The following is a 22740-nucleotide window of genomic DNA, read 5'->3' as shown; positions in this document are numbered from 1 at the left end:
TAACAAAGAATACATGATTCATGATATAATTATGAAGATATTTTATTATAGTATTTTGAAACTTTAAAATGAAATAGCATTAGCTAATAATATACATGCTCATGTAATTGTCATTTTCAGATTTGAAAAAATGTGGGAGCACTGTAAGGAAGGAAAGAATGTCCTCTTTATCCTCGATGGGTACGATGAACTTGAGAAAGATAAGAGAGATGAAATCCAGCTTTTATTAAAAAAGAGGATCTTTCCTTGTTGTCATGTTTTGATCACCTCTCGACCAGACTGTGAGGAACTGCGAAGTGAAAGACCAAGAAGATTAATCTTCAAAGGATTTAGTGAACATCAAGTGTATGAATTTATTGAAAAGTATTTTAGTATAACAAAAGACATGGAAAGTGGGAGGAATCTACGTAAAGAAATTGAAAAAGACCACAAATACCAGATACTATCACAGCGACCTCTCTTTTGTGTGCTGTTGTGTATGCTTTATAAGAAGAGTGATCAAGGGGAGGGGTTACCTGACAGAATAGCTGAAGTTCTGTTTAAGATTACTGGATGTCTCATCAATTGGCGAGAAGAAAAACTAGGTAAAACTGTTCATTGTTGTGAGGACTTCCCACCCACTTATAAAAATGTGCTTCTGAAATTTGGCAAACTCTGTGTTGAAGCTCTCAAATTAAGAAAAAGTAGCTTTGAGGACAAAGAGCTATCAAAGGAGATAGAGAATAAGTTTATTTTGGAAGAGCTAGGTTTTCTTTACAAAACCAGAGAAGGAGCTATTACACACGAGAAGGTTTTCTGGAATCCTCCACATAAGATTTTCATAGAATATATAGCTTGCATTTATATGGCTCATCATATAGGGGAAAAAAATTGCAGAAACTGTCAAGAATGTAGGGACTTCAGTAAGGTATTGGAGAGTGTTCCTGATATACTCAAGATCCTTGTGGGAATACTAAGAGAGAATGCATACAGAGTTTTTGATAGTCAACGCTACTCATTTTTTATAAGGATGGAAGACAGAACAGTGCTTGAGTTACTGCAAGAAGCTGGAGATACATCCAAGAATAAAAAGAAAGTGGCCAAGCTCCTGGATCGCTCTTGTGCTTCTGTCACCACAACTGAAAGTGATTTTGACGGTTGGAGTAAAATCATGGCTCTTAATGTCATGAGGAAATTGAAAACACTTGAAATAATATTCAGAATTAAGAGCAGCAATCCAGAGCAAGAGAGCACATTCTATGAAGCATCACCAGCTGTCTACAAAAAGTTCTTTGAAGCTCTAAGAAAAAATACAACCATCACCAAGCTTCGAATTAGTACTAAGCAAGATGGTGTAGACTTCACTGATGACAAGATTAAAACCCTGTTCACACATCTGAAAACTGGTTTATTAAAACGTAATCTTCAGCATTTGGAGATTGTCGGTATGAAAATGCCCATTAGTTACCACTTTCGCCAAGCCATGGAAGATGCAGCTCATGAAACTGCGTTCAAGTCACTAACCTACCTCAAGATTGACACCTTCATCACTGATGACGATCTCATTGTTTTATGTGATATTCTCAGTGATTATGCCAGCAGGCTTGAAACTCTGCACTTACAAGGACTTACTATGGCCAAAGATGGATTTATGAAACTTGCTCATCTTTTGAAAAATAACCAAAGTCTTCGAGAACTTCACAGTAAGAAAACCTTTGGATTATTTCATTATATATATATATATATATATATATATATATATATATATATATATATATATATATATATATATATATATATATATTTATGACAGACATATTTTGTATAACATATATATTTTTAAAATTGGACTTAGTGGGTTTGTGTTGCATTCTTACTGCTTATTGTTAATGTTTTTTTTTTTTCTTTCTTTTACAGTTTCACTAAATATTGAACTTCTCATGAACACCCCATTTGAAGAGGTGAGCCCAGATGAAATGATGAAGATGCATCTTGGTACAGGAAAAGAGGCAAGACGCCTCAGCAAGGAAGGATTTAATCGAAAGGTGAATGAAATCATGGTTGCCTTTGGCATATATAGAGTTGTATATGATAGATTCAGTAATATGAAATTAATTGTATGGTTGGTCTGCTGAAACGGAATATATCAAGTTTATCATAAGTTATTAAGGGAGTGGATTTATGCCTGTGACTTTGGCTACCTTCCTTGTAAGTGGTAAAAAGCCTTTGGTATATATATATGTACAGTGAGACCTCTCATTAACGGATGTTAATTAGCTGTGTTTGCTGTGTTGGAGTGGTTTTTGGATGGCATAGTGATTTCACACACTAAACAACAGCACTAAAACACAGCAACAACACCATAAACACAGCAAATTAACGTCCGTTAATGAGAGCTCTCACTGTATTAAGATAGCTGAAAGCATTAAAAACAGCACAGTTGAATATTTTATTTCTGTTTGTGTTTAGGATAGTATGAAAGGGGCTTTGAGCAAGAGGGAGTAAACATGAGGGGGCACCTGAGGATGAGATGGATGGATGGGGTAAAGGGCATTGGGAAAGAGTGGAATGTCTGTTGAGGAAGGAAAGGAGAAGACAGAAGATAGGGGTGAATGGAGAATGGTTGTGTATGGATGATGCTGTGATGTATGGAAGGGAATGGGTGGTGGATAGGGGGAGAGGGAGTATGTGCAAATGATATTTTGATGCAGGAAGAGATTTCTCCCTGTCTTCTCTTTTTCTGCATGAGGGTACAGAGAGGCGGGGTCACCAATTAATGAATTGGCCATGCTGTGAATGTGCTGTCTCTCGCTACATTGCTTCTCACCCATGGCTGTGGGCGAGATGCAGGACCCATCATCCAGGAGAAGCCAAGAAAAGAGAGAGAGAGGGGTGGTGAATGGGAGTGGAATATGTGGGGATGAAATGGGTGGGAGTGGATTTATGCCTTTAACTTTGGCTACCTCCCTTGCAAGGGGGAAAATGCCTTTTTTTTTTTTTTTTTGAGTCATGATCTTTCTGAAATTAACTGCATCCTTCTTGAACCTCCATTAATTCACTAATCTTTTCTTCATTTGACTTGATCTTGGGTCATTTTTGAGATTGTTACAATTGATACATACATATAAGTGGGGTAGCCAAAAAACAAAGGCATAAAATCCACTACTACCCATTTTATCCCCACATACTCCACTCCCATTCACTCCCCCTCCCTCCCTCCCTCTTATCTTGGCTCCTCCTGAATGACAGGTCATCCCTGTATCTCACCCACTGCCCTGTGTCAGAAGCAGTGTCGCAAGATACAGCATATCCACAGCAAAGCTGCTTCATTTCATTGTTACAATGTAACATAAGAAATAATGATTTTTGTTTGTAGAGAAATCAATCAATCTGTTGCCCCAGGTCCCTTGAAGGAAACCCAGTGTTTTCAGGTAACTGGTTTCAGCCTCTTGACCTGCCCATAAGTCACTGAATGAAGAAATGTTGTGTTGTTGTCTGGATATTGGTAGGGTGGGACAGTGTGAGATGAAGTATTCTGTGTCTTCTGTGTAATGTTTGCACCTGGGGTAGCTTTTATGTGGCCAGGCTTATCCTGTGTTGGTATGTGGACCTAACAGTCATGCCATTATGGTTCTTGATCATCATGGGGTTATTATTATTTTTATTTATTTAATTATATATATATACATATATACATATATATACATATATATATGTATGTATATATATATATATATATATATATATATATATATATATATATATATATATATTTATAAATATATATATATATATATATGTATATATATTTATTTTTTAATGAGGGAAATGTCTAGAGGATTTTGATGGAGTTGTGTGTTATCATTAACTGTTGGGTCCTGCTGAGGAGTTGCTGTGTCTTGATGCATTGCTTTTGACCTAAGCATTGGGCAAGGAACAGCAAATGGGTTTTGGATGGGTGTGGGATGGCTGAATGGCAGGTGTATTTCTTGACCAATGCACCCCTCTTATGAGGAGGAAAGGGCCTTTTGGTAAGTGTGGGTATGTATTTGTTCAGCCTTCAAATGTTTGTGAACTGTGTATATCTATGCAGCCACCATATTGAAACAGTTTGAAGGAATTACAGAGGGTTACCAAAATATCTCCTAAATCCACTTGTACAGGTATATTTACCTCAGATCTTTGGTAAATATTTCAATAGTGCAGACTATATAAAGAATGGCAAATTTTAAGGTTCAAAGTGAGAAAACTCATTGTGGTCTAATGATGATGTCAATACAGACTGAAGGAGAAGCAGCCAAGGCGCAACAAACTACAGAGGCACCAGTAGTCTCCAGGGATTATCCAAATGAGTTTAGAGTGCTTCTGTCAGATTTGCAAAAGAATGGCGTTAATGCGCGCATGAACATCTCTTCTTTCTTTTACATTTCATGTAAGTATTGAATTCTGCTTTATCTTAGTGTGTGTGTGTGTATATATTTTATATATATATATATATATATATATATATATATATATATATATATATAGATACACATACGTAAATAAATACATACATACATACATATATTTTGGTCACCAGTTTAATTCATTGTTGTACTGCATTTCCCTATATCTTTGATGATTGCAAAATTAATGTCTAAATTTCATAGAAACCAGTTTTATGCACTGACACCAAATATGATAGTTCCAGTGATAAGCAAGAAATACAATTATTACAAATCTACACCAATCTGTTTACCAAAAAGTGTCTTTCCCCTTAAAAGGGAGGTAGCCAGCCAAGGCTGCATTGCTTAGGTCAGAAGTAGTGCAGCAAGACACAGCAGGACCTCAGCGGGACCCGGTAGCTAAAGCTGGTTAACCCCCACCAATTCATTTACATGACATCCCTCCCTCTTCTTCCCCTTATTAGCAAATAAAGAAGACAAGGAGAAATCCCTTCAAGCCATATCAGTTTATCATTATTACAAAAGCTAAATATAATAATTTATTCTCATTATCAATATTAGTGAATTTTTGGTATAGTTACAAACATTCTGGCAATATATTTTCCTGAAGTTCACCACTGAATTTTGTGTAAGTACTTATTGTGCCAATAGTGTAAGTCTAAAATAGACTTGAAAACATGGCATTCATTCAGGCAATTTTGGGTGCTATGAAGCAAGTCTGGGGTATTGACTGTATTTCATTGTGGCTAAGTAACATGCAGCTGATATTTTAGGGTCTATATTGGGTGCCCCTATGGACCAGAGCCACACATCATTTTGTCTGTGATAGAGGAAATCTCTGTTCATAGAGAAATGATGATACTTTATTATACTGCGGCTGTCCCTCCATTATGCTGTTCCCCCACCCCTTATTACTCCTGTACTATTTCTATGAATATTCATTTCCTTTCTTTGCCTGACCCTGTGGTGGGAGAAAAAAAAGAATACTGCCACCAAGTCTTCCCACTTGAATCGTATGAGGCGACAAAAAATGGGATGGGAATAGGGCTAGGCATCGTTCCCCCTGTAGCCCCAAAGGGATTCCTAAAAAAAGTAAAGGCATAAGAGAGTCTGGGAGGAGTTTTCCAACCAGTACCCTAAGGTTTGGGTCTTTTAAAGTGTGTAGATGTGATACAGATGAAAGTAAAAAGGAAGAGATAGGCAGTATGTTCGTAACCTGGGTTTTGGGTTTATACCTATCACTAGGCGCAACCCAAAATATATGTGCATCTTGGCACTTGTTACAGGTTGCCATGTACAGCCATGACTCTCCCTTGTGGGGGTTGTGTCAGCAAACCTATAAACAAATAAGAACAAGGAAATAGTTTATGTAGGTACCATGCTCACTTTTTCTGTTTGAGTATAAGAAAACACATGAACAATGTTGTTTGTATCAAGTCCACATACCAGTTTGTCTCAGCCACAATGAGGGAGATGAGTTCATCTGTCATGAGCTCAAATACACATTCATGATGAATGAGGATTGATCATCTTTCTCGACACCAGAATTGCTGGTGAAATCATATTTTTGTGGCATGTTATCACTCTGGTGCAATGAAAATTTTGGTGCCCTTAGAGCATTGGACCTCCAATCTTGCTTCCTGATGCTTGCCAGGGGCTTGTCACTGTCCACCAAGGTGACCAAGCTCTGGACAAAATCAAGATCATCACTGAATTTAGAAGAATCCAGCGACAAATCACTTGCATCGCTATAATTGTCTTGTTCCTCATAGTCCAGAACCTACCTCAAGGTTGAGGGCTGAGGTTCCAGCTGAGGATGAACATGGTGGCGAGTCCATGAAGTATTATCAGTCATACTGACAGTTGCTAATGCTGGAAAGAGACCTTGACCGATCTTTTACATAAATTGCTGGTGAATCAGGTCACAAGGTGTGTCCTTGTTCCCCCATCAGAACCATTGTTGAATTTGCACCAGTTGGGTCAAAGAATGTAAATACAAACCACAAATCACAAAAGGAAATGTCACCAATTATTCACTTCATAATGGATGATGTCATTGAACACATAGCTTTGTGCTGCCCACCATATCTGTTGTAATTATACACCATGGGGGATTGCCCACACAGCTTCCATCATAATTACATCATAATTATCAACTAATCATTTGAAAGTATAAGTTGTCATCTATTGAAAAAACTTATGTATAATTATACACCACAGGAGATTGCCCACAGGGCTTACAATAATATTGCATCATAATTATCAACTAATCCCATGTAAGTATCAAGTACCATCTATTAGGAAAAAAACAAAAACAGGTAAACATTCATTCTGTAATAATACGCGATGGCATAAATACATGCCACTCATCCCAAGACTTAACCTCTTCACTCCGGGGCACATCGCATGTCTGGCAGCATTAGCTGCCCGATGTGCAATGTTGTGTCATAATAATTGCATGATAAAAAATAAAGTCAATGCTCAATCGTTCGTTCTCTTTCACCCATGAATTTTGATAGCCATAGAAAATATGATGAAGCCAGTTTAGAGAGAATGGAGGTTACGTAGGTACGACTACAATAAATATAATCAAGACGCCGATGTCAGCATCATCGCGTACCCACTTGCTCCTCATGACACCTACATAGGCGTCACCGTATGGAAGTGGTTAATTGCCATATGATGTTACAACCTTTTCCCCCCATGGCATGACTAAATGCCATATGATGTCAAGACATGTTTCCCTTGGCATGACTAGATCCCATCAGATGTTAATGGACCTTCAGTTAATAATGTGTTGATATAAAGTTCCTTCAAATTTTAAGTTAGATTATTAATAAAAAAAATAAATGCGCAATCCTCAATTCCATTTTTTTTCTTCCTCCAGGCCTCTTCTATAACTAGCCCTTTTGAGTTTCTTTTCATTTCCCCTTGTTTTTCTTTTATCCCACTTTAGTAAGTCTTCCCTGCCAAAGACTTCCATGCCTTTCATGATTTTGTAGGTGGTTAGTAGGTCACCTCTTTCTCTTTGTTCAAGGGTTGGTAGTTCCATACTTTGTAATCAGTTTTGTGAGATGATTGCAGAAATTTTTGGAATTTTCTATGCTGGGCTTGTCCAGAACTTGCCTGTGTAATACTGCCTTTACTTTCCAAATTCTTGTCTCAATTTTGCTGTTATCCTTCACTCAGTATGGGAACCATACCACTAACATGTATACAGACTGATCATTTAAATATTCATGTATTTGCTACATTTATGTATTTTCCATTTTTGTATGCATTTATATTAGGTTTTGTTAAAATTTGTAATGGATTACATACATGACAAAAAAATTGTGTAATTAAAGATCTATGGGACAGATCATGTCTGTATGTAGTCTGACAAAATGAGATACTTATTATATCATGCAAGCAGGAGCTACCTTCTTTGTGAACCCCCATCTGTCACCTCTCTTTTGTTCATACAAATATTCACCACTTGCATTATTCTTCTATGTATTTCATCACATACAATATATTTTACTCTCAATTCTTCAGGTGGTAACAGTCATCGTCTTCCTCTCCCATGGTGTGAAGGCAGAAATCATGGTTCCTTGTTCCATGTTCTCTTTGCATCTTTTGTGGAAACACAGTTGACAGTCCTAAGACTTGGCCAGCCTTTTTCATATATGAAGTCTCTGCAAGATGTTATGTGTCTTGGCTATGCACTAAGAAAGGCCCCCAATCTTGAACAAGTTGAAATAAAAGAACTGCAAAATGTAAGTATGTGTTACTGGAAAGTGTTTATTGATATTTTTATATGTAATTGACAGTTGCCGACAAGTCTAAATAAACACCATGTGAAGGCAGAGCCTTTATTTGTACAACATTTTGCTTGTTACAGCTTTATTGAGTACATGATGTTCTATAAACTTGTAACAAGCAAAATGTGTAAATCCTCTTTTTTTTTTTTTTTCCCCTTTCTTTTCTTTGATGTACAGTATTTGGATAATCCTTTTTCTATGACCATAGTGATTTTCTTGATGATATGGTTTAATGTCACAAATTCCCCCTTATCGGAAGGCTAGGACAGTGCCCTTTACAGAGGGGTTTGTAGTGTGGAATTTAATGAACCATGCCCTTGGTTCAACTTCGCTGGTGGCAGGATTCGAACTGCTATCCCCTCGACCTTTGCCACAAGTAACAACGCCCTAACCCGCTCAACCAGCGAGCTTCCAGTGATTTTCTTACATAAATATTATATATTGCCCATGATATTTAATTTTGCTCTAAGTTGTGTGCATTCTATAATCCATCTACATTGTTAAGGAACATATTTAATGAGCCTTTAGCTATGTAAATTTGAACAATATCATATTCTTTTACTTTTCCCTGAAGTTATTTTATTTTCTTGTGGAATATGATGCTAAATTCCATATCATTGTTTTTATTATTTTCCATTGTATTTCATACTTCCAAAAGTACCAAAATTAATTTCATTACTCTATCCTTTTCATGCTGACTTCAGCAAAGACATTGATAACTTCATATCTTATACAGTATTGGTATCCAAATACAATCCGAAATGGTTGTTAATACTTGTATTCATAAGAAGCTAATAGCTGTGATATTTCATGCATTTATATAATTGTAACATACAGGAAATAGGTGCAGGAATGGATCAAACTGAAAGGATCTCATGGTCAGGGATGAGAGAGAGCCATGTGGTCATGGGAAAAAGTTAAAAAGAAGAAAAGCAGTCTAAAAGATGTCAAGACGTACAATTTTCTGTCCAGATACACCATCTTCTGGGATAACTTAAAGATTTATAAATAGATTGAGCTAAAACCTCAAAGTTACCATATAAGGGTGCTGGTCAAGGATTTGAGACTTTTAAGTACAATTAGAAGGAAGTGGGAGGTTAACCAGTTTTTGTCTTGCAGATGATACTGCACTCGAAGTCGAGTTCGAGATAGACTTAAGGCTTTGGTGTTAGCCTCAAGAAACATAATTTCTACAGTGTAGTTTTTATTTTCCAATAAAGGCAGATCTATACCTTCCCATCATCATGGGCATTGGTTTGTCATCTTCTATCAAGAAAGCTGTCCTGTCGTCAGATCGTGTGGATATGACAGATGCCCATATACAGTTAGCATCAGTTGTCCTGGCCCACAACACTTCACTCCGTTCGCTTGCAGTACAATGCTGGAAATTCAATGTCAAGGTTAGCTTTTTTTTTGTGATTTTATTTACTTAAATTTACATCAAGTTTTACATGATGATAGAGTATTGGGATGGTTTGGACACAGAAAGAATGAGTGAAGAAAGATTAGTAAAAGAGGTGTGTAAGGCAGAGGTGGAGGGAGTGGAGATGGATGAATGGGGTGAAGGGTGTGTTAAGAAAGAGGGGGGAATGTCTGTTGAGCAAGGGAGGGAGAAAGCAGGAGATAAGGATGAATGGAGAGTTACTGTGTATAGCTGATACTCTTATACAAATAAAGGATGGGGGGGGGGGTAGAGAGTCCTTATGTGTGAATGATATTTTGATGCAGCCCAAAGGGATTTCTCCCCATCTTCTATTTTTCTGCAGGAGAGGATGGAGAGGGGTGGTTGCCAATTAAGTGAAGCATCCTTGCTGTGGATGTACTGTGTCTTGCTACATTGCCTCTGACTCAGGGCAGTGGGTGGGACACATGGGTGACCCATCATCCAAGAAAAGCTAAGATGACAGGGAGGAAGGGGTGGTGGATGGGAGTGGAATGGGTGGGAGTAGGTACATGCCTTTGACTTGGCTACCTCCCTTGTAAGGGGGAAAAAAAGCTCTTGGTATATAGAGTTTAATTTTATGGGATATAACTAACTTATGAATGCTCTATTTCTGTATATAAACAAGCCCTTCAAGAAAGACCACTAGACTCGATACTCTAACAAGAACACCCAGATATAAATTCTACAGAGAACCCTCCCACACTAGACAAGAAATACAATAGCATGTGCTCAGGACACCATTTGTCATTAAGACAGTACCAAGATTGAATAGGCCTAGCCACAGATTTAAACTGCCCTAGATGCAACCACCACACAGAGGATACAGAAAACTTCATACTACAAAGCCCTGCATTAACAATCCACAGACAATGCATTATCTTTTCCCTAAGTGAGGACACCACTTAGAAATGATGAAATGAGACATAAAAATAGACATAGAAATAAGAAATAGACATTTGGGAATGGATGTCAAGAGGAGATTGTATGAAAGGGTTATTGTGCTGACAGCAATGTATAGGGCAAAAACATGGAACGTAAGAGAGGAAGAATTTAAACGTGTTTGAGATGAAATGCTTGAGAAATATGGTAGGGGTTACTAGGCTGGATAGAGTGAGAAACAAGGAGGAGAGGAGGACAGTGGGGATGAAAGAAGGAGTTGGGAGATTGGGTTGATGAAAGAGTATTGGGATGGTTTGGACACATGGAAAGAATGAGTGAAGAAAGATTAGTAAAAAAAAGTGTGGAAGGCAGAGGTGGATGGAGTGAACATGAGGGGGTGACCTAGGATGAGATGGATGGATAGGGTTAAAGGGGCGTTGGGAAACGAGGATGTCTGTTGAGGAAGGAAGGGAGAAGACAGAAGATGGGGGTGAATGGATAATGGTTGTTTATGGATGATACTGTGATGCATGGAAGGGAGTAGGTGGGAGATGGGGGTATGTGCAAATGATATTCTGACACAGCCCAAAGGAATTTTTCCTCGTCTCTTTTCCCGCATGAGGGGATAGAGATGGGGGGTCACCAATTAAATTAAATGGCCTCGCTGCATTACTTTTAACCCAGGGGTGTGAGATGCAGGGATGACCTGTCATCCAGGAGGAGCCAAAAAAAAAAACAGGAAGGGAGGGGTGGTGAATGGGAGTGGAGTATGGGAGGGTGAAATGGGTGTAAGGGGGGAAAAGCCTTTGATATATTAATGTATGTGACTTATGGTCCCTTCTGAAGGCTATTGATGGTTTTCTGGTCACAGGTCTCATGCAAGAGAGATCAGGGGCAAGAGTTGATTAATTGATCTATATACATACACACACTCACACACACACACATATATATATATATATATATATATATATATATATATATATATATATATATATACATACATACATATACTAAAGGCTTTTTCCCCCTTACACGGGGGTTAGCCAAAAAGAAAAAGGCATAGAAATCACTCCCACCCATTTCATTTCCCATATATTCCACTCCCCTCCACCCTCTCCCTCCCTCCTATCTTGGCACCTCCTGGATGATGGGTCATCCCTGCATCCTGTCCACTGCCCTGGGTCAGAAGCAGTGTCGCAAGACACAGCACATCCACAGCAAGGCCGCTTCATAATTTCGGCGACCCCCCCCCCTCTCCGTCCCCTCATGCAGAAAAGGAGAAGACGGGGAGAAATCCCTTCGGGCTGCGTCAAATTTGTTCTCATACATACTTCCTCACCCCCCATCCCCCACCCACTCCCCCTCATGCATCACAGCCTCATCTATACACAACCCTTCTCCATTCACCCCTATCTTCTGTCCTCTCCCGTCCTTCCTCCACAGACATTCCTCTCTTTTGTAAAGCCCCTTTCACCCCATCCATCCATCTCATCCTAGGACGTCCCCTCATATTCACTCCTTCCACCTCCGCCTTCCACACTTCTTTTACTAATCTTTCTTCACTCATTCTTTCCATATATACTCTACTAAGAGTATATATATATATATATATATATATATATATATATATATATATATATATATATATATATATATATATATATATATATATATGTACACACACACACACACACACGCACACCAACAGCTTTTCCTTCTTATAAAGGAGGTAGCCAAAGTCAAAAGCATAAATCCACTCCCACACATTTCATCCCCACATATTCCACTCCCATTCACCACCCTTCCCTCCCTCTGTACTTGGCTCCTCCTGGATGATGGATCATCCCTGCATCTCACCTACTGCCTTGGGTCAGAATCAATATAGTAAGACACAGCACATGCCCAGCAAGGCCACTTCATTAAATCAGGAACCCTCCCTCTCCATCCCCTCATGCAGAAAAAGAGAAAACTGGGAGAAATCCTTTTGGGCTGCATCACTATATCCTTCACACATACTCCCTCACCCCCCCCATCCCCCACCCACTCCTTTCCATGCATCACAGGGTCATCCATACACAACCATTCTCCACTAATCTATCCTCAATCTTCTCCCTTCTTTCCAGAATAGATGTCCCCCTTTTCCCAATGCCCCTTGTATTCCATCCATCCATCTCATCCTTGGTCGCTCCCACCACCTCGGCCTTCCACGCCTCTTTTACTAATATTTCCTCACTCATTGTTTCCATGTGTCCAAACCAACCCAATACTCTTTCATCATCCCTGTCTCCCAACTCCCTTTCCACCCCTGCCCTCCTCCTCACCTCCTTGTTTCTCACTATCGAACCTAGTAATCCCTACCATGCTTCTCAGGCATTTCATCTCAAACACATTCAAACTCCTCTCACATGTTCCGTGTTTCTGCCCCAAACAGTGCTGTCAGCACAATCACCCCTTCATACAATCTCCTCTTAGCATCCATAACCAAGTGTCTATTTCTCATTACACTTTTTAATCTCCCAAGTCATTCACTTGCTTCCCTCAATCTGTATTCTATCTCCACCCCTCCTCCCTTTCCCACCACATTCGCCACTTCCAGTCTCTCTACCTTAATACTCGCTTCCAGTCTGCTGCCATTTTCTCCCCTTGTACATCTCATCACCTTATTTTTACCCACTTTATCTTCAACTTCCTTCTTTCACACATACCTTCCCAAACTCAGTCACTAATTTCCTAATCCCTCATCTGATCCTGCTACAAGTGCAGTGTTGTCAGCAAACATCAACTGGCTTATCTGCCATTTTTCTCCATTTTCTTTAACCATTTCAAATCCCCAGTCCATTACCATTGTGTTTACCTTTCACACCACCCCATCCATGTATAAATTGAACAGCCATGGGAAAATTACACACCCCTGGCAAAGTCCCACCTTAACCTCAAACAACTCTCCACTTCTAATTCTAACACAGTCTCTACTACTCTCTTAAAAACTCATGACTGCCCATATATCTGCAATACCTCCCACAGTGCCTTCCTATCTACCCTGTCATAAGCCATTTCCAAATCCATAAGTGCCCAAAAAACATCCTTACATTTTTCTAAAGCTTTCTCTCATATCTGACCCACACAATGCATATCTATCCTAAACCAACACTGTTCCTCACCAATTACTCCTGCTTTTCCTCTCCTAATCCTCTCAATCAGAATCCTCCCATAAGCCTTCCCAACTATATTCAAGAAACCGATCCCTCTGAAACTACTACACTCACATTTGTCCCCTTTTCCTTTGTAAAGTAGAACTATATGGGCACTCCTCCAATCCTCTGGTACTCTACCCTCTTTTAGACAAATATTAAAGATCCTCACTGGCTAGTACACCATCACTGTACCTCCCTTTTTTAGACGCTCCACATGACACCCATCTAACCCAGGTGCTTTACCTGCTCTCATCACTTTGATAACTGCTTTCAACTCATCTTTCCTTAATTCTCTTCCCTTTTCCTTATTCATCACTGTTATTTTCTTATCTCTTCCCACTGCAGCTACCTTTCCCTCCCTATCCTCCTTCATATTTAGCAACTCTGTAGAATACTCTGTCCAACTTCCACCTTGCTGCCTTCTCATCCATATCATCTCTCCTCTCCACTTGATTAGTCTCCCCTTCCTCTCATAATTTCTTTCCAAAAAACATCTTATTACTTTCAAAATTTTCTGTCATACTCTTGCCCCATTTCATATCTGCTCTCCTTTTTGCTTCCTTTTTCTTATGCTTTACTTCAATTTTCTCTGTACCTCTTATATGATATTCTCTCATCCTATTTTGTAACTAATCTGTGAATGCTCGGTTCTCCTTTTCTACAACCTCCTTTGCTTCATCATTCCACCACTCACTACCCTTCCTTCTGTTTCCTCCTGTCCTCCTTGTTCCACACACCATCTTTGCACACCTTATGACTCCCTCCTTGAAATATCCCCATTCCCCCTCCACTCCTAGTTCTACTCTATTCTTCACTCCCTCCCACTCTTCCCTCAGTTTCTTCTTGTACTCCTCCTCTTATTTCTCTATCTATCCTCCATTTTCAACTTACCTTCCACCAAAAAGTTATCTGATATGCCCCCACTCTCTCCCCTTAGAACATGTACGCCTAAGACTCTTCCTAATCTTCATCTGGTTACCACTATATAGTCCATAGCCCTATCTACTACTCTTCCATCCACCATCCCTTTCTGTCCCTGTATGAGGGGACAGAGAGGGGGATGGCCGATTAAATGAAGCAGCCTTGCTGTGGATGTGCTGTATCTTGCTGCATTGCTTCTGACCCAGGGCAATGGGCAAGATGCAGGGATGACCCATCATCCAGGAGGAGCCAAGAAAAGAGGGAAGAAGGGGTGGTGAATGGGAGTGGAGTGGGTGGTGATAATATGGATGGGTGTGGAATTGTGCCTTTAGACTTTGGCTACCTTCCTCGTAATGAGGAAAAAGCCCCTGGTATGTTTATGTACATTTAATATTTGTTATTATTACATTACTTTAAATATCTATAAACAGTATAGCTTTACTTTTAACCTTTACTTAAAGACAATTGCCAGGTTTCCTGCCCGTGAAACTCAAGGGTGGAGGGGTGTGGAGTGTATTCAGGGATGGAATGGGTGGGAATGTTTTTATGCCTTTTCCTTTTTGGCTGTAAGGGGGAAAAAGCCTTGGTATATGTATGTGTATGTATTAATCTCATCTTTGTCCTGTGTCTTGCTACATTGCCTCTGACCCAGGGCAGTGGGTGGGATATAGGGATGACCCATCATCCATGAGGAGCTAAGATAAGAGGGAGGAAAGGGTGGTGCATGGGAGTGAAATAGGTAGGAGTAGGTATGAGTCTTTGACTTGGCTACCTCCCTTGTAAGGGGGAAAACCTCTTGGTATATAGATAGAATAATCTCATCCTTTAGGATGTCGTCAAGGGTCCACATAATAGGTAATGACTAAATGTTTGGTCTTTTTTTTCACTTCTTTATCATTGAAGGAAGACATGTATATGCTTCAATTTAGTTAAGGTAGGGGATGGAGAGGGGCTCGCCAATTAAGTGAAGTGGTTTTTCTGTGGATATACTGTGTCTTAGTGCACTGTTTCTCATCTGGGCAGTGGGCAGGATACAGGGATGACCCTGCATCCACAAAGAGTGAAAATAAGAGAGAGATAAGGGTGGTGGATGGGAGTGGGTGTGTGCATTTGACTTGGCTTCTTCCCTTATAAAGGGAAGAAGCCCTGATATGTAGATAGATAGATTTAATTCTCCCTTCCCTCACTCCAGTGATATTCCTTTATCCAAATAAAATCATGAAGAATTAGGCAGAATAAGATCTATAAAGTGCATCATGGTAGTTAAGGACTTGATTTATATAATATTAATACTATTGTATGAATATGTTAGTAATGCCACTATTTTTCTGGCATCTGTATTGACCATATTAACTACTTTTTTCAATATTTACTTTTCTTGTGTGTTATGACCTGCCAGGACCCAAAGACAACAGGACAGTGCGTCTTCAACATGTTGCGGTCATGGCAAGTGAAAGACCTGGACCTCAAGTGCTGCACCACAGACATTGTGAAACAATCCTGTGTGCCGTGGCCTTGGCACTGTGTAATGCCTGATCCTAACCTCTCCTGCACAAGCATAACAAGTCTTTGCCTACAGGAAGCAGTGCTTACTTTATCCACTTTTGTACATCGGGGACCTTTGCTTCTACACTTCATCAGACCATTCTCGAAGTAGGTAGTTCGTGTTATCTCACATTGTCCTGTTTATATATAGATTCTTTTGACTTATAGATAGCCATTTAATCATTTCCCCTATCCAGCATATTGTTGACAAAATCATTGAAGTAAACCATTGTGCTATATGATTTGCCTATTTCTTTGAACTAGATTATTGTCATTTATATTTTCTGTCATCTCTTCAGTATTACAAGCCTCAACCTGTCAATGACAAAGAAGGTGGACGACAACAAAGCAATATCCTTTTTCACTATCCTTGGGTCCCTACGTCGACTACAAGAACTAATCATTCGTGATTGGGAGTTTAGCTTCAAAAATTATGAGGAAACATGCATCGCTATTGGAGTTGCCATCAGCAAGTCCTGTTGTCAGCTGCGTACTCTTGACATGATGGGGATGCAGGAACACAGGAAAAACCGAATACCAAAGCCCTGTCATAAGACTCTTATCCACAATCTCTATACTAATATGAAGAACCTCAGGGAATTTGCATTGTGCAACTATGGAATTATCCAGGAAGACCTGCGTAGTGGTAGTAGTGGTCTGCGGGGAACTAGTTTAAATGATGCCCTTGCCACTAAACTTGGGAACTGCTTTCGTGAACATTGGCCAAACCAATTCAAGTTCACTCTTAAGTTTTTTTGCCTCTCAAAGGAGGCTGAGGCAGCCCTAATTAAAGCACTAGGTAAGGTTGAAGTAACTAGTACTTATCCTCTTAAATTAGAAGTCAGAAGGTGACTTCCTAAGTGATGATTGTTTGTGGACTTACATGTAATATTGAGTTTAGAAAAGACAAGGAATGCCACTTGAAACATCCTTTGCTTGAAGTGTCATATACTAGGTCAAGAGCAGGTTAAAATCTGAATGTATTTCTGAAACTCTCTTCATTTATTACTTGCATACCGTTTGTTAAGGTGCTATGCTCATTTTGGCTGCATTCAAAGGTCAACCTAATTATGGTGAAACATAATGGTCTTCCTAATAAGAAGCATAGTTTGGCTAGACGTTTTTCCATCAAAGCACTGTCATGTTTGTTTTCTGGTAGAGGTGCTAGAATTTTGTTTCCACTTCCAGAATGTAAAGAAGAACTTAGCCAGTTTTGTGAACAGTTGACCAAATAATGTCTACTAAGTGTTTGCAAGTGGAATCCTGTATGTATATGCCAATGACCTTATCCACCTTTTAAGGGGGATTGTGCCTTGACTCCTTTTGGGGAAAAAGTACAGAAAGGGAAATCCCCAGTCCCCTCATTCTGTCCCCATTTTAGTTGTGTTTTACAATATGCAGTAAGTGGAATCCAGATAAAGAAAAATATAGACAAAATGAATTATGTTAATTATCTAACTATTGGAAACTTTAATAATGAGGTGCATGAAGAGTAAGGTTACATATAGCCCCGTGATTTTGAGGCAAAGTGATCAGCTGCCATTCTTCATGTGCCTCCCATTTTTTTAATTTGTACATAGGCCAAATACAGTTACCCATTAGTCCTGAAATGTATTACAAATACTTTTGGCATCCCATTTTCTAATATATTTAGAAATGACATGTTAGCCAAGAACAAAGTACACTGGGCAGTGGCAAAGAGAGAAACACGAATTGATTGATGCAGACAGGGTGTCTTGGAGATGTCAGCATACAGAGGTTGTGAGATATTGCTTTATATATGAAACAGTGAGAGTATGGTTGCATCTGATGGAAAATATGATGGCCAGTGGTAGTCTGGGTGGGTAATAGTCTTGCTACAAACTGGAGTAATTAAAAGATGCTCAATTGCTGAAATATGCATGCAATATAGGGAGGAAGAGGAAGAGAGAGAGAAAGATAGGTTAGCTGCTATCAGGATAGAAAATTATATTAGCTTAGAGAAGGGCATAAGGCCAACAAAGTCGAGAATGTGATAGGACTGTCCAGGGTGAATGGATGTGGGTGTGTGACCAGTGGAGTGGAAGAGGTAAACCTCGGACACAAGGGTAATGGTACTACCTGACGATAGTGTGCATCGAGGCTACCTTTGTTCATGTGTACTTGTACAAAGATGTATATAATGGTGTCAGGTAATGAGTCTCATATATTTTTTTAAATATAAATGTGTGTGTGTGTATATATATATATATATATAAATATATAAATATGTATTTATATATATATATATATATATATATATATATACATGTATGGAAGCTCGCTGGCCGATTGGGTTAGGGTGCTGTTACTTGCGGTGAAGGTCGAGGGGATAACAGTTTGTACCCTGCCACCGGCGAAGTTGGACCAAGGGCATGGTTCATTAAATTCCACGCTACAAAGTCTTCTGTAAGGGGCACCGTCCTAGCCTCCCAATAGGGGGGAGTTTGTGACGTTAAACCATATCATCATCATATATGTGTATGTGTGTGTATACATATATATGTATATATATATATATATATATATATATATATATATATACACATATATACATGCATAAAGACAATCTTGTGTACACAAGAAAGAGTAGGAGAAAAGTCATTCTACATGGAGAAGAATAGGTTGTATATTGTAATACAAGAGTGTTAGCTGTAAGTAATGAGAGTAAAGAGTTTAAGAAATGAATGTATTACTATATGAATAAATATCTAAATTGATGAAAAAGTTATTAAATCTTTGTCTGAAAAAGAACACTATTTTATAAGAGTTTGAATACTGTCATGTTGTTAACACAATATGTTGACTAATGATCCTATATATCGGGGGCTCTGAGAGAAATTTTGCAAGATGTTACAAGACCCCTTTGGTGCCCAGAGGCAAGGATTTTTCTCAAGATTGAGGATTCACAGAGTTATAAAAATTCATTTGTAAACTTCTATGACATTGTCACATTTCTTAATAATGTTAGTTTTCATATCAGAAAATGAGACAAAATACAATAAAATGAAATAAAACTTAAGAAAAAATCCTTGATAAATTCTGGTATATATACCAGAACAGCTCACCACGTAGATATTGAATAAAAGTTTAGATACCGAGTTCGACTTCTGTAATATGCCAAAAAATATTGATAAATTCACTCACGAAAAGCATTAAAGCGTAATAATAATAATGTGTATTTGGCAATAAATCAAATACATGAAATACAGATAATGAAAAGAACTCAGTTCGAAATTACAATTACAATTGCCGAGGATAACACAAAAAAAAATGTAAGCTTCAATAATTAGCTAAATAATTGCAATTTAGTAGACTACAATTTGTACATAAATAAGTCTAGATATACTTATAGAAGTATTTATTTAGAATAACCACACTATCATACCCTATTAATTTAAATTCTGTAAAAAAAAAATGCACCAGGACGAATCAATAAGAGCCCCATAAACCGCGTAGCTCCTCTCGCTATTGGCCGAAGTTTTGGCGGCTTTTGTTGAGCTCCTCCACAATACCCTGGGTGCACTCAATAGATGACATTATCATTTATATCTAAACACCAACGCGAGCATGTAAGCTTCAATTAGCTAAAGAATTACAATTTAATACGACAATTTGTGCATAAATGAGTCTAGATATACACAATAATTTAAATTCTGTAAAAAAAAAGATTGCACCAGAACGAATCAATAGAGCCCCATAAACCGCGTAGCTATCTCAATATTTGCCGAAGTTTTGGCGGCTTTTAAGCTCCTCCCACAATACACTGGGTGCACTCAATAGGTGGATATTATTTATATAAACACCAACGTGAGGATGATCTTTCCAAAATTGGGGTTTTGCTTATCAGTAGCGCCACATAAGTCGGGTAGCTCCTCTCACTATTGGCCAAAATTTTGGCGGGCTTTCGCTAAGCTCCTCCCACAATCTATTGGGTGCACTCATTAGATGGCGTTATTGTTTCTATTTAAACACCAACGCGAAGATGACTTTCCAAATTTTGGATTTTTGTTTATCAAACGCCCACCCAAGTCGGGGTTGCTCCTCTCACAATTTCCAGGTTTTGGCTTTTGTTTATCAATAGCACCTCATAAGTTGGGTTGCTCCTCTCACGATTGGCCGAAGTTTTGGCGGGCTTATGCTAAGCTCCTCCCATAATACACTGAGTGCACTCAAAAGATGGCGCTATTGTTCTATTTCACCAACGCTAGGATGATCTTTCAATTTCTGGATTTTGTTCGTCAATAGCGCCTCATAAGACAGGTTGCTCCTCTCACTATTAGCCGAAGTTTTGGCGGGCTTGCCAAGCTCCCACAATACGCTGGATGCACTCTAGATGCGCTATTGTTTCCATTTAAACACCAACGTGAGAATGATCTTTCCATTTTTTGGATTTTGTTTATCAATAGCGCCTCATAAGACAGGTTGCTCCTCTCACTATTGGTCGAAGTTTTGGCGGGCTTTTGCTAAGCTCCTCCCACAATATACTGGGTGCACTCGATAGATGGCGCTATTGTTTCTATATAAACATCAACGGAATCTTTCCCATTTTGGGATTTTGTTTGTCAATAGCGCGTCATAAGACGAGTTGCTCCTCTCACTATTGGCCGAAGTTTTGGCGGGCTTTTGCTAAGCTCCTCCCACAATATATTGGGTGCACTCGATAGATGGCGCTATTGTTTCTATTTAAACATCGACGGAAGGATGATCTTTCCCATTTTTGGATTTTGTTGGTCAATAGCGCCTCATAAGACGGGTTGCTCCTTTCACTATTGGCCGAAGTTTTGGCGGGCTTTTGCTAAGCTCCTCCCACAATACACTGGGTGCACTCGATAGATGGCGCTATTGTTTCTATTTAAACACCACCGGGAGGGTGATCTTTCCAATTTCTTGAATTCGTTTATCAATAGCGTTTCATAAATTGGGTAGCTCCTCTCAGTATTGGCCTAAGTTTTTGGCGGGCTTTTGCTTAGCTCCTCCCACAATATACTGGGTGCACTCAATAGATGGCGCTATTGCTTCTATTTAAACACCAACGCAAGGATGAACTTTCCAATATTGGGATTTTGCTTATAAATAGCGCCACATAAGTCGGGTAGCTCCTCTCACTATTGGCCAACATTTTGGCGGGCTTTTTGCTAAGCTCCTCCCGCAACATACTGGGTGCACTCAATAGATGGCACTATTGTTTCTATTTAAACAACACCAACGCGAAGATGATCTTTCCAAATTTTGGAGTTTGTTTATCAATAGCACCTCATAAGTCGGGTTGCTCCTCTCACTATTGGACGAAATTTTTGGCGGGAAAAGCTAAGCTCCTCCCACAATACACTCAATATTCAATATTCAATATCACTCGTGTTATTTAAACACGAACGCAAGGATCTTTATAAAATTTGGCTTTTGCTTATCAATAGCGCTACATAAGTCGGGTAGCTCCTCTCACCATTGGCAAAAGTTTTGGCGGGATTTTACTAAGCTCCTCCCACAACACACTGAATGCACTCAATAGATAATTTAAACACCAACGAGGATAATTTTTCCAAAAGTGATTTTGCTCATCAACAGAGCCGCATAAATCGGGCAGTTCCTCTCACTATTGGCCGAATTTTTGCTAAGTGCTTCTCACAGTGATTCCAGGTACTCTCAAAGGATGGTCTCTTCCTAATTAACCTTACGACAATCTTTGTCAAATGGTCAGATTTAAATCATCAATGGCAACTCATATGTCACATATCTTCACCCAATTCCAGCCAAAGTGTTACTGTTCGTTCTGGCTACTAAATCTTTGGGTGTGTTTGAGTGCTGCCAAAAGTCCCATATTACTAATCAATAGTGCCTCTCCATTGCAGTCCGAGTTTATTGAGGTTTTGCAAGCATCCTCCCACAAACGCAGTAATTTGGGTGGGGTTTAAAAGATAGCACAGTAAAGCTCCATAAGGTTATAAATTTCTCCCATTTTTTGCCTGAATTTTGGCGCCGTTGTGCTACTTCCTCCCATATACACACCAGGACCTGGGGCACTGAATAGGACTGGTGAATAGTTGAATTTTTCAAATCAGCAGAGCTGCATAGATTGGGTATTTCTTTTCACTTACACCCCAAGTTTTAGCATACTAAATTTGACAATTGGCTGAATTCTTCTGATCAGTTAAGCCTAAGTTGTAGGGCAATACTGGCCTACAGCAAGCACTGTAATATATTCTTTAGTAACCAAGATATATAAAACTAGGAAGGACAAGGAAAGAACAATAATATATACTTTCTATTTCATATCAGTAGTATATATTTTAACGTTACTGCATAAAATCTGGCAAGCCGAACGTTGACAGAGGTTCCATACAAGATCTGAAAAGTAAAAAGTTATATTGATAAAAATTGGTAGATTTTTTTTCGTCTTTATCCAGAACACGATGAAATCACATGTCTTTTCATAACTGCATATCCTGTTAACAGGTAGCATGACAACTTTGAAAACGCGGCCACTTGCGTCTGCTAATTAATTA

General features: G+C 39.0%; 1 protein-coding gene across 3 annotated transcripts in view; it reads left to right on the top strand.

Moving 5' to 3' along the window:
- The window catches only part of LOC143029123 (uncharacterized), a 58689-nt gene extending 39570 nt beyond the window's left edge, over nt 1-19119 (top strand). For 2 of the 3 annotated variants that reach the window (XM_076191564.1, XM_076191562.1), the window contains exons 5-11: nt 121-1682; nt 1897-2024; nt 4261-4411; nt 7965-8185; nt 9451-9630; nt 16071-16324; nt 16516-19119. In XM_076191564.1, coding sequence (XP_076047679.1) covers nt 121-1682; nt 1897-2024; nt 4261-4411; nt 7965-8185; nt 9451-9630; nt 16071-16324; nt 16516-17068 — 3049 coding nt within the window. In that variant the 3' untranslated portion in view covers nt 17069-19119. The remainder of the gene's footprint in view (nt 1-120; nt 1683-1896; nt 2025-4260; nt 4412-7964; nt 8186-9450; nt 9631-16070; nt 16325-16515) is intronic. The other variant, XM_076191563.1, reaches the window with a different exon arrangement.
- Nucleotides 19120-22740: the final 3621 nt, after the last annotated feature.

Source organism: Oratosquilla oratoria, chromosome 10, assembly GCF_046742065.1.
Source record: "Oratosquilla oratoria isolate Oo_2021 chromosome 10, ASM4674206v1, whole genome shotgun sequence".
Classification (NCBI taxonomy): Eukaryota; Metazoa; Arthropoda; class Malacostraca; order Stomatopoda; family Squillidae; genus Oratosquilla; species Oratosquilla oratoria.
The sequence above is the reverse complement of the archived record's forward strand: the minus strand, read 5'-3'. Positions and strand labels throughout refer to the sequence as shown.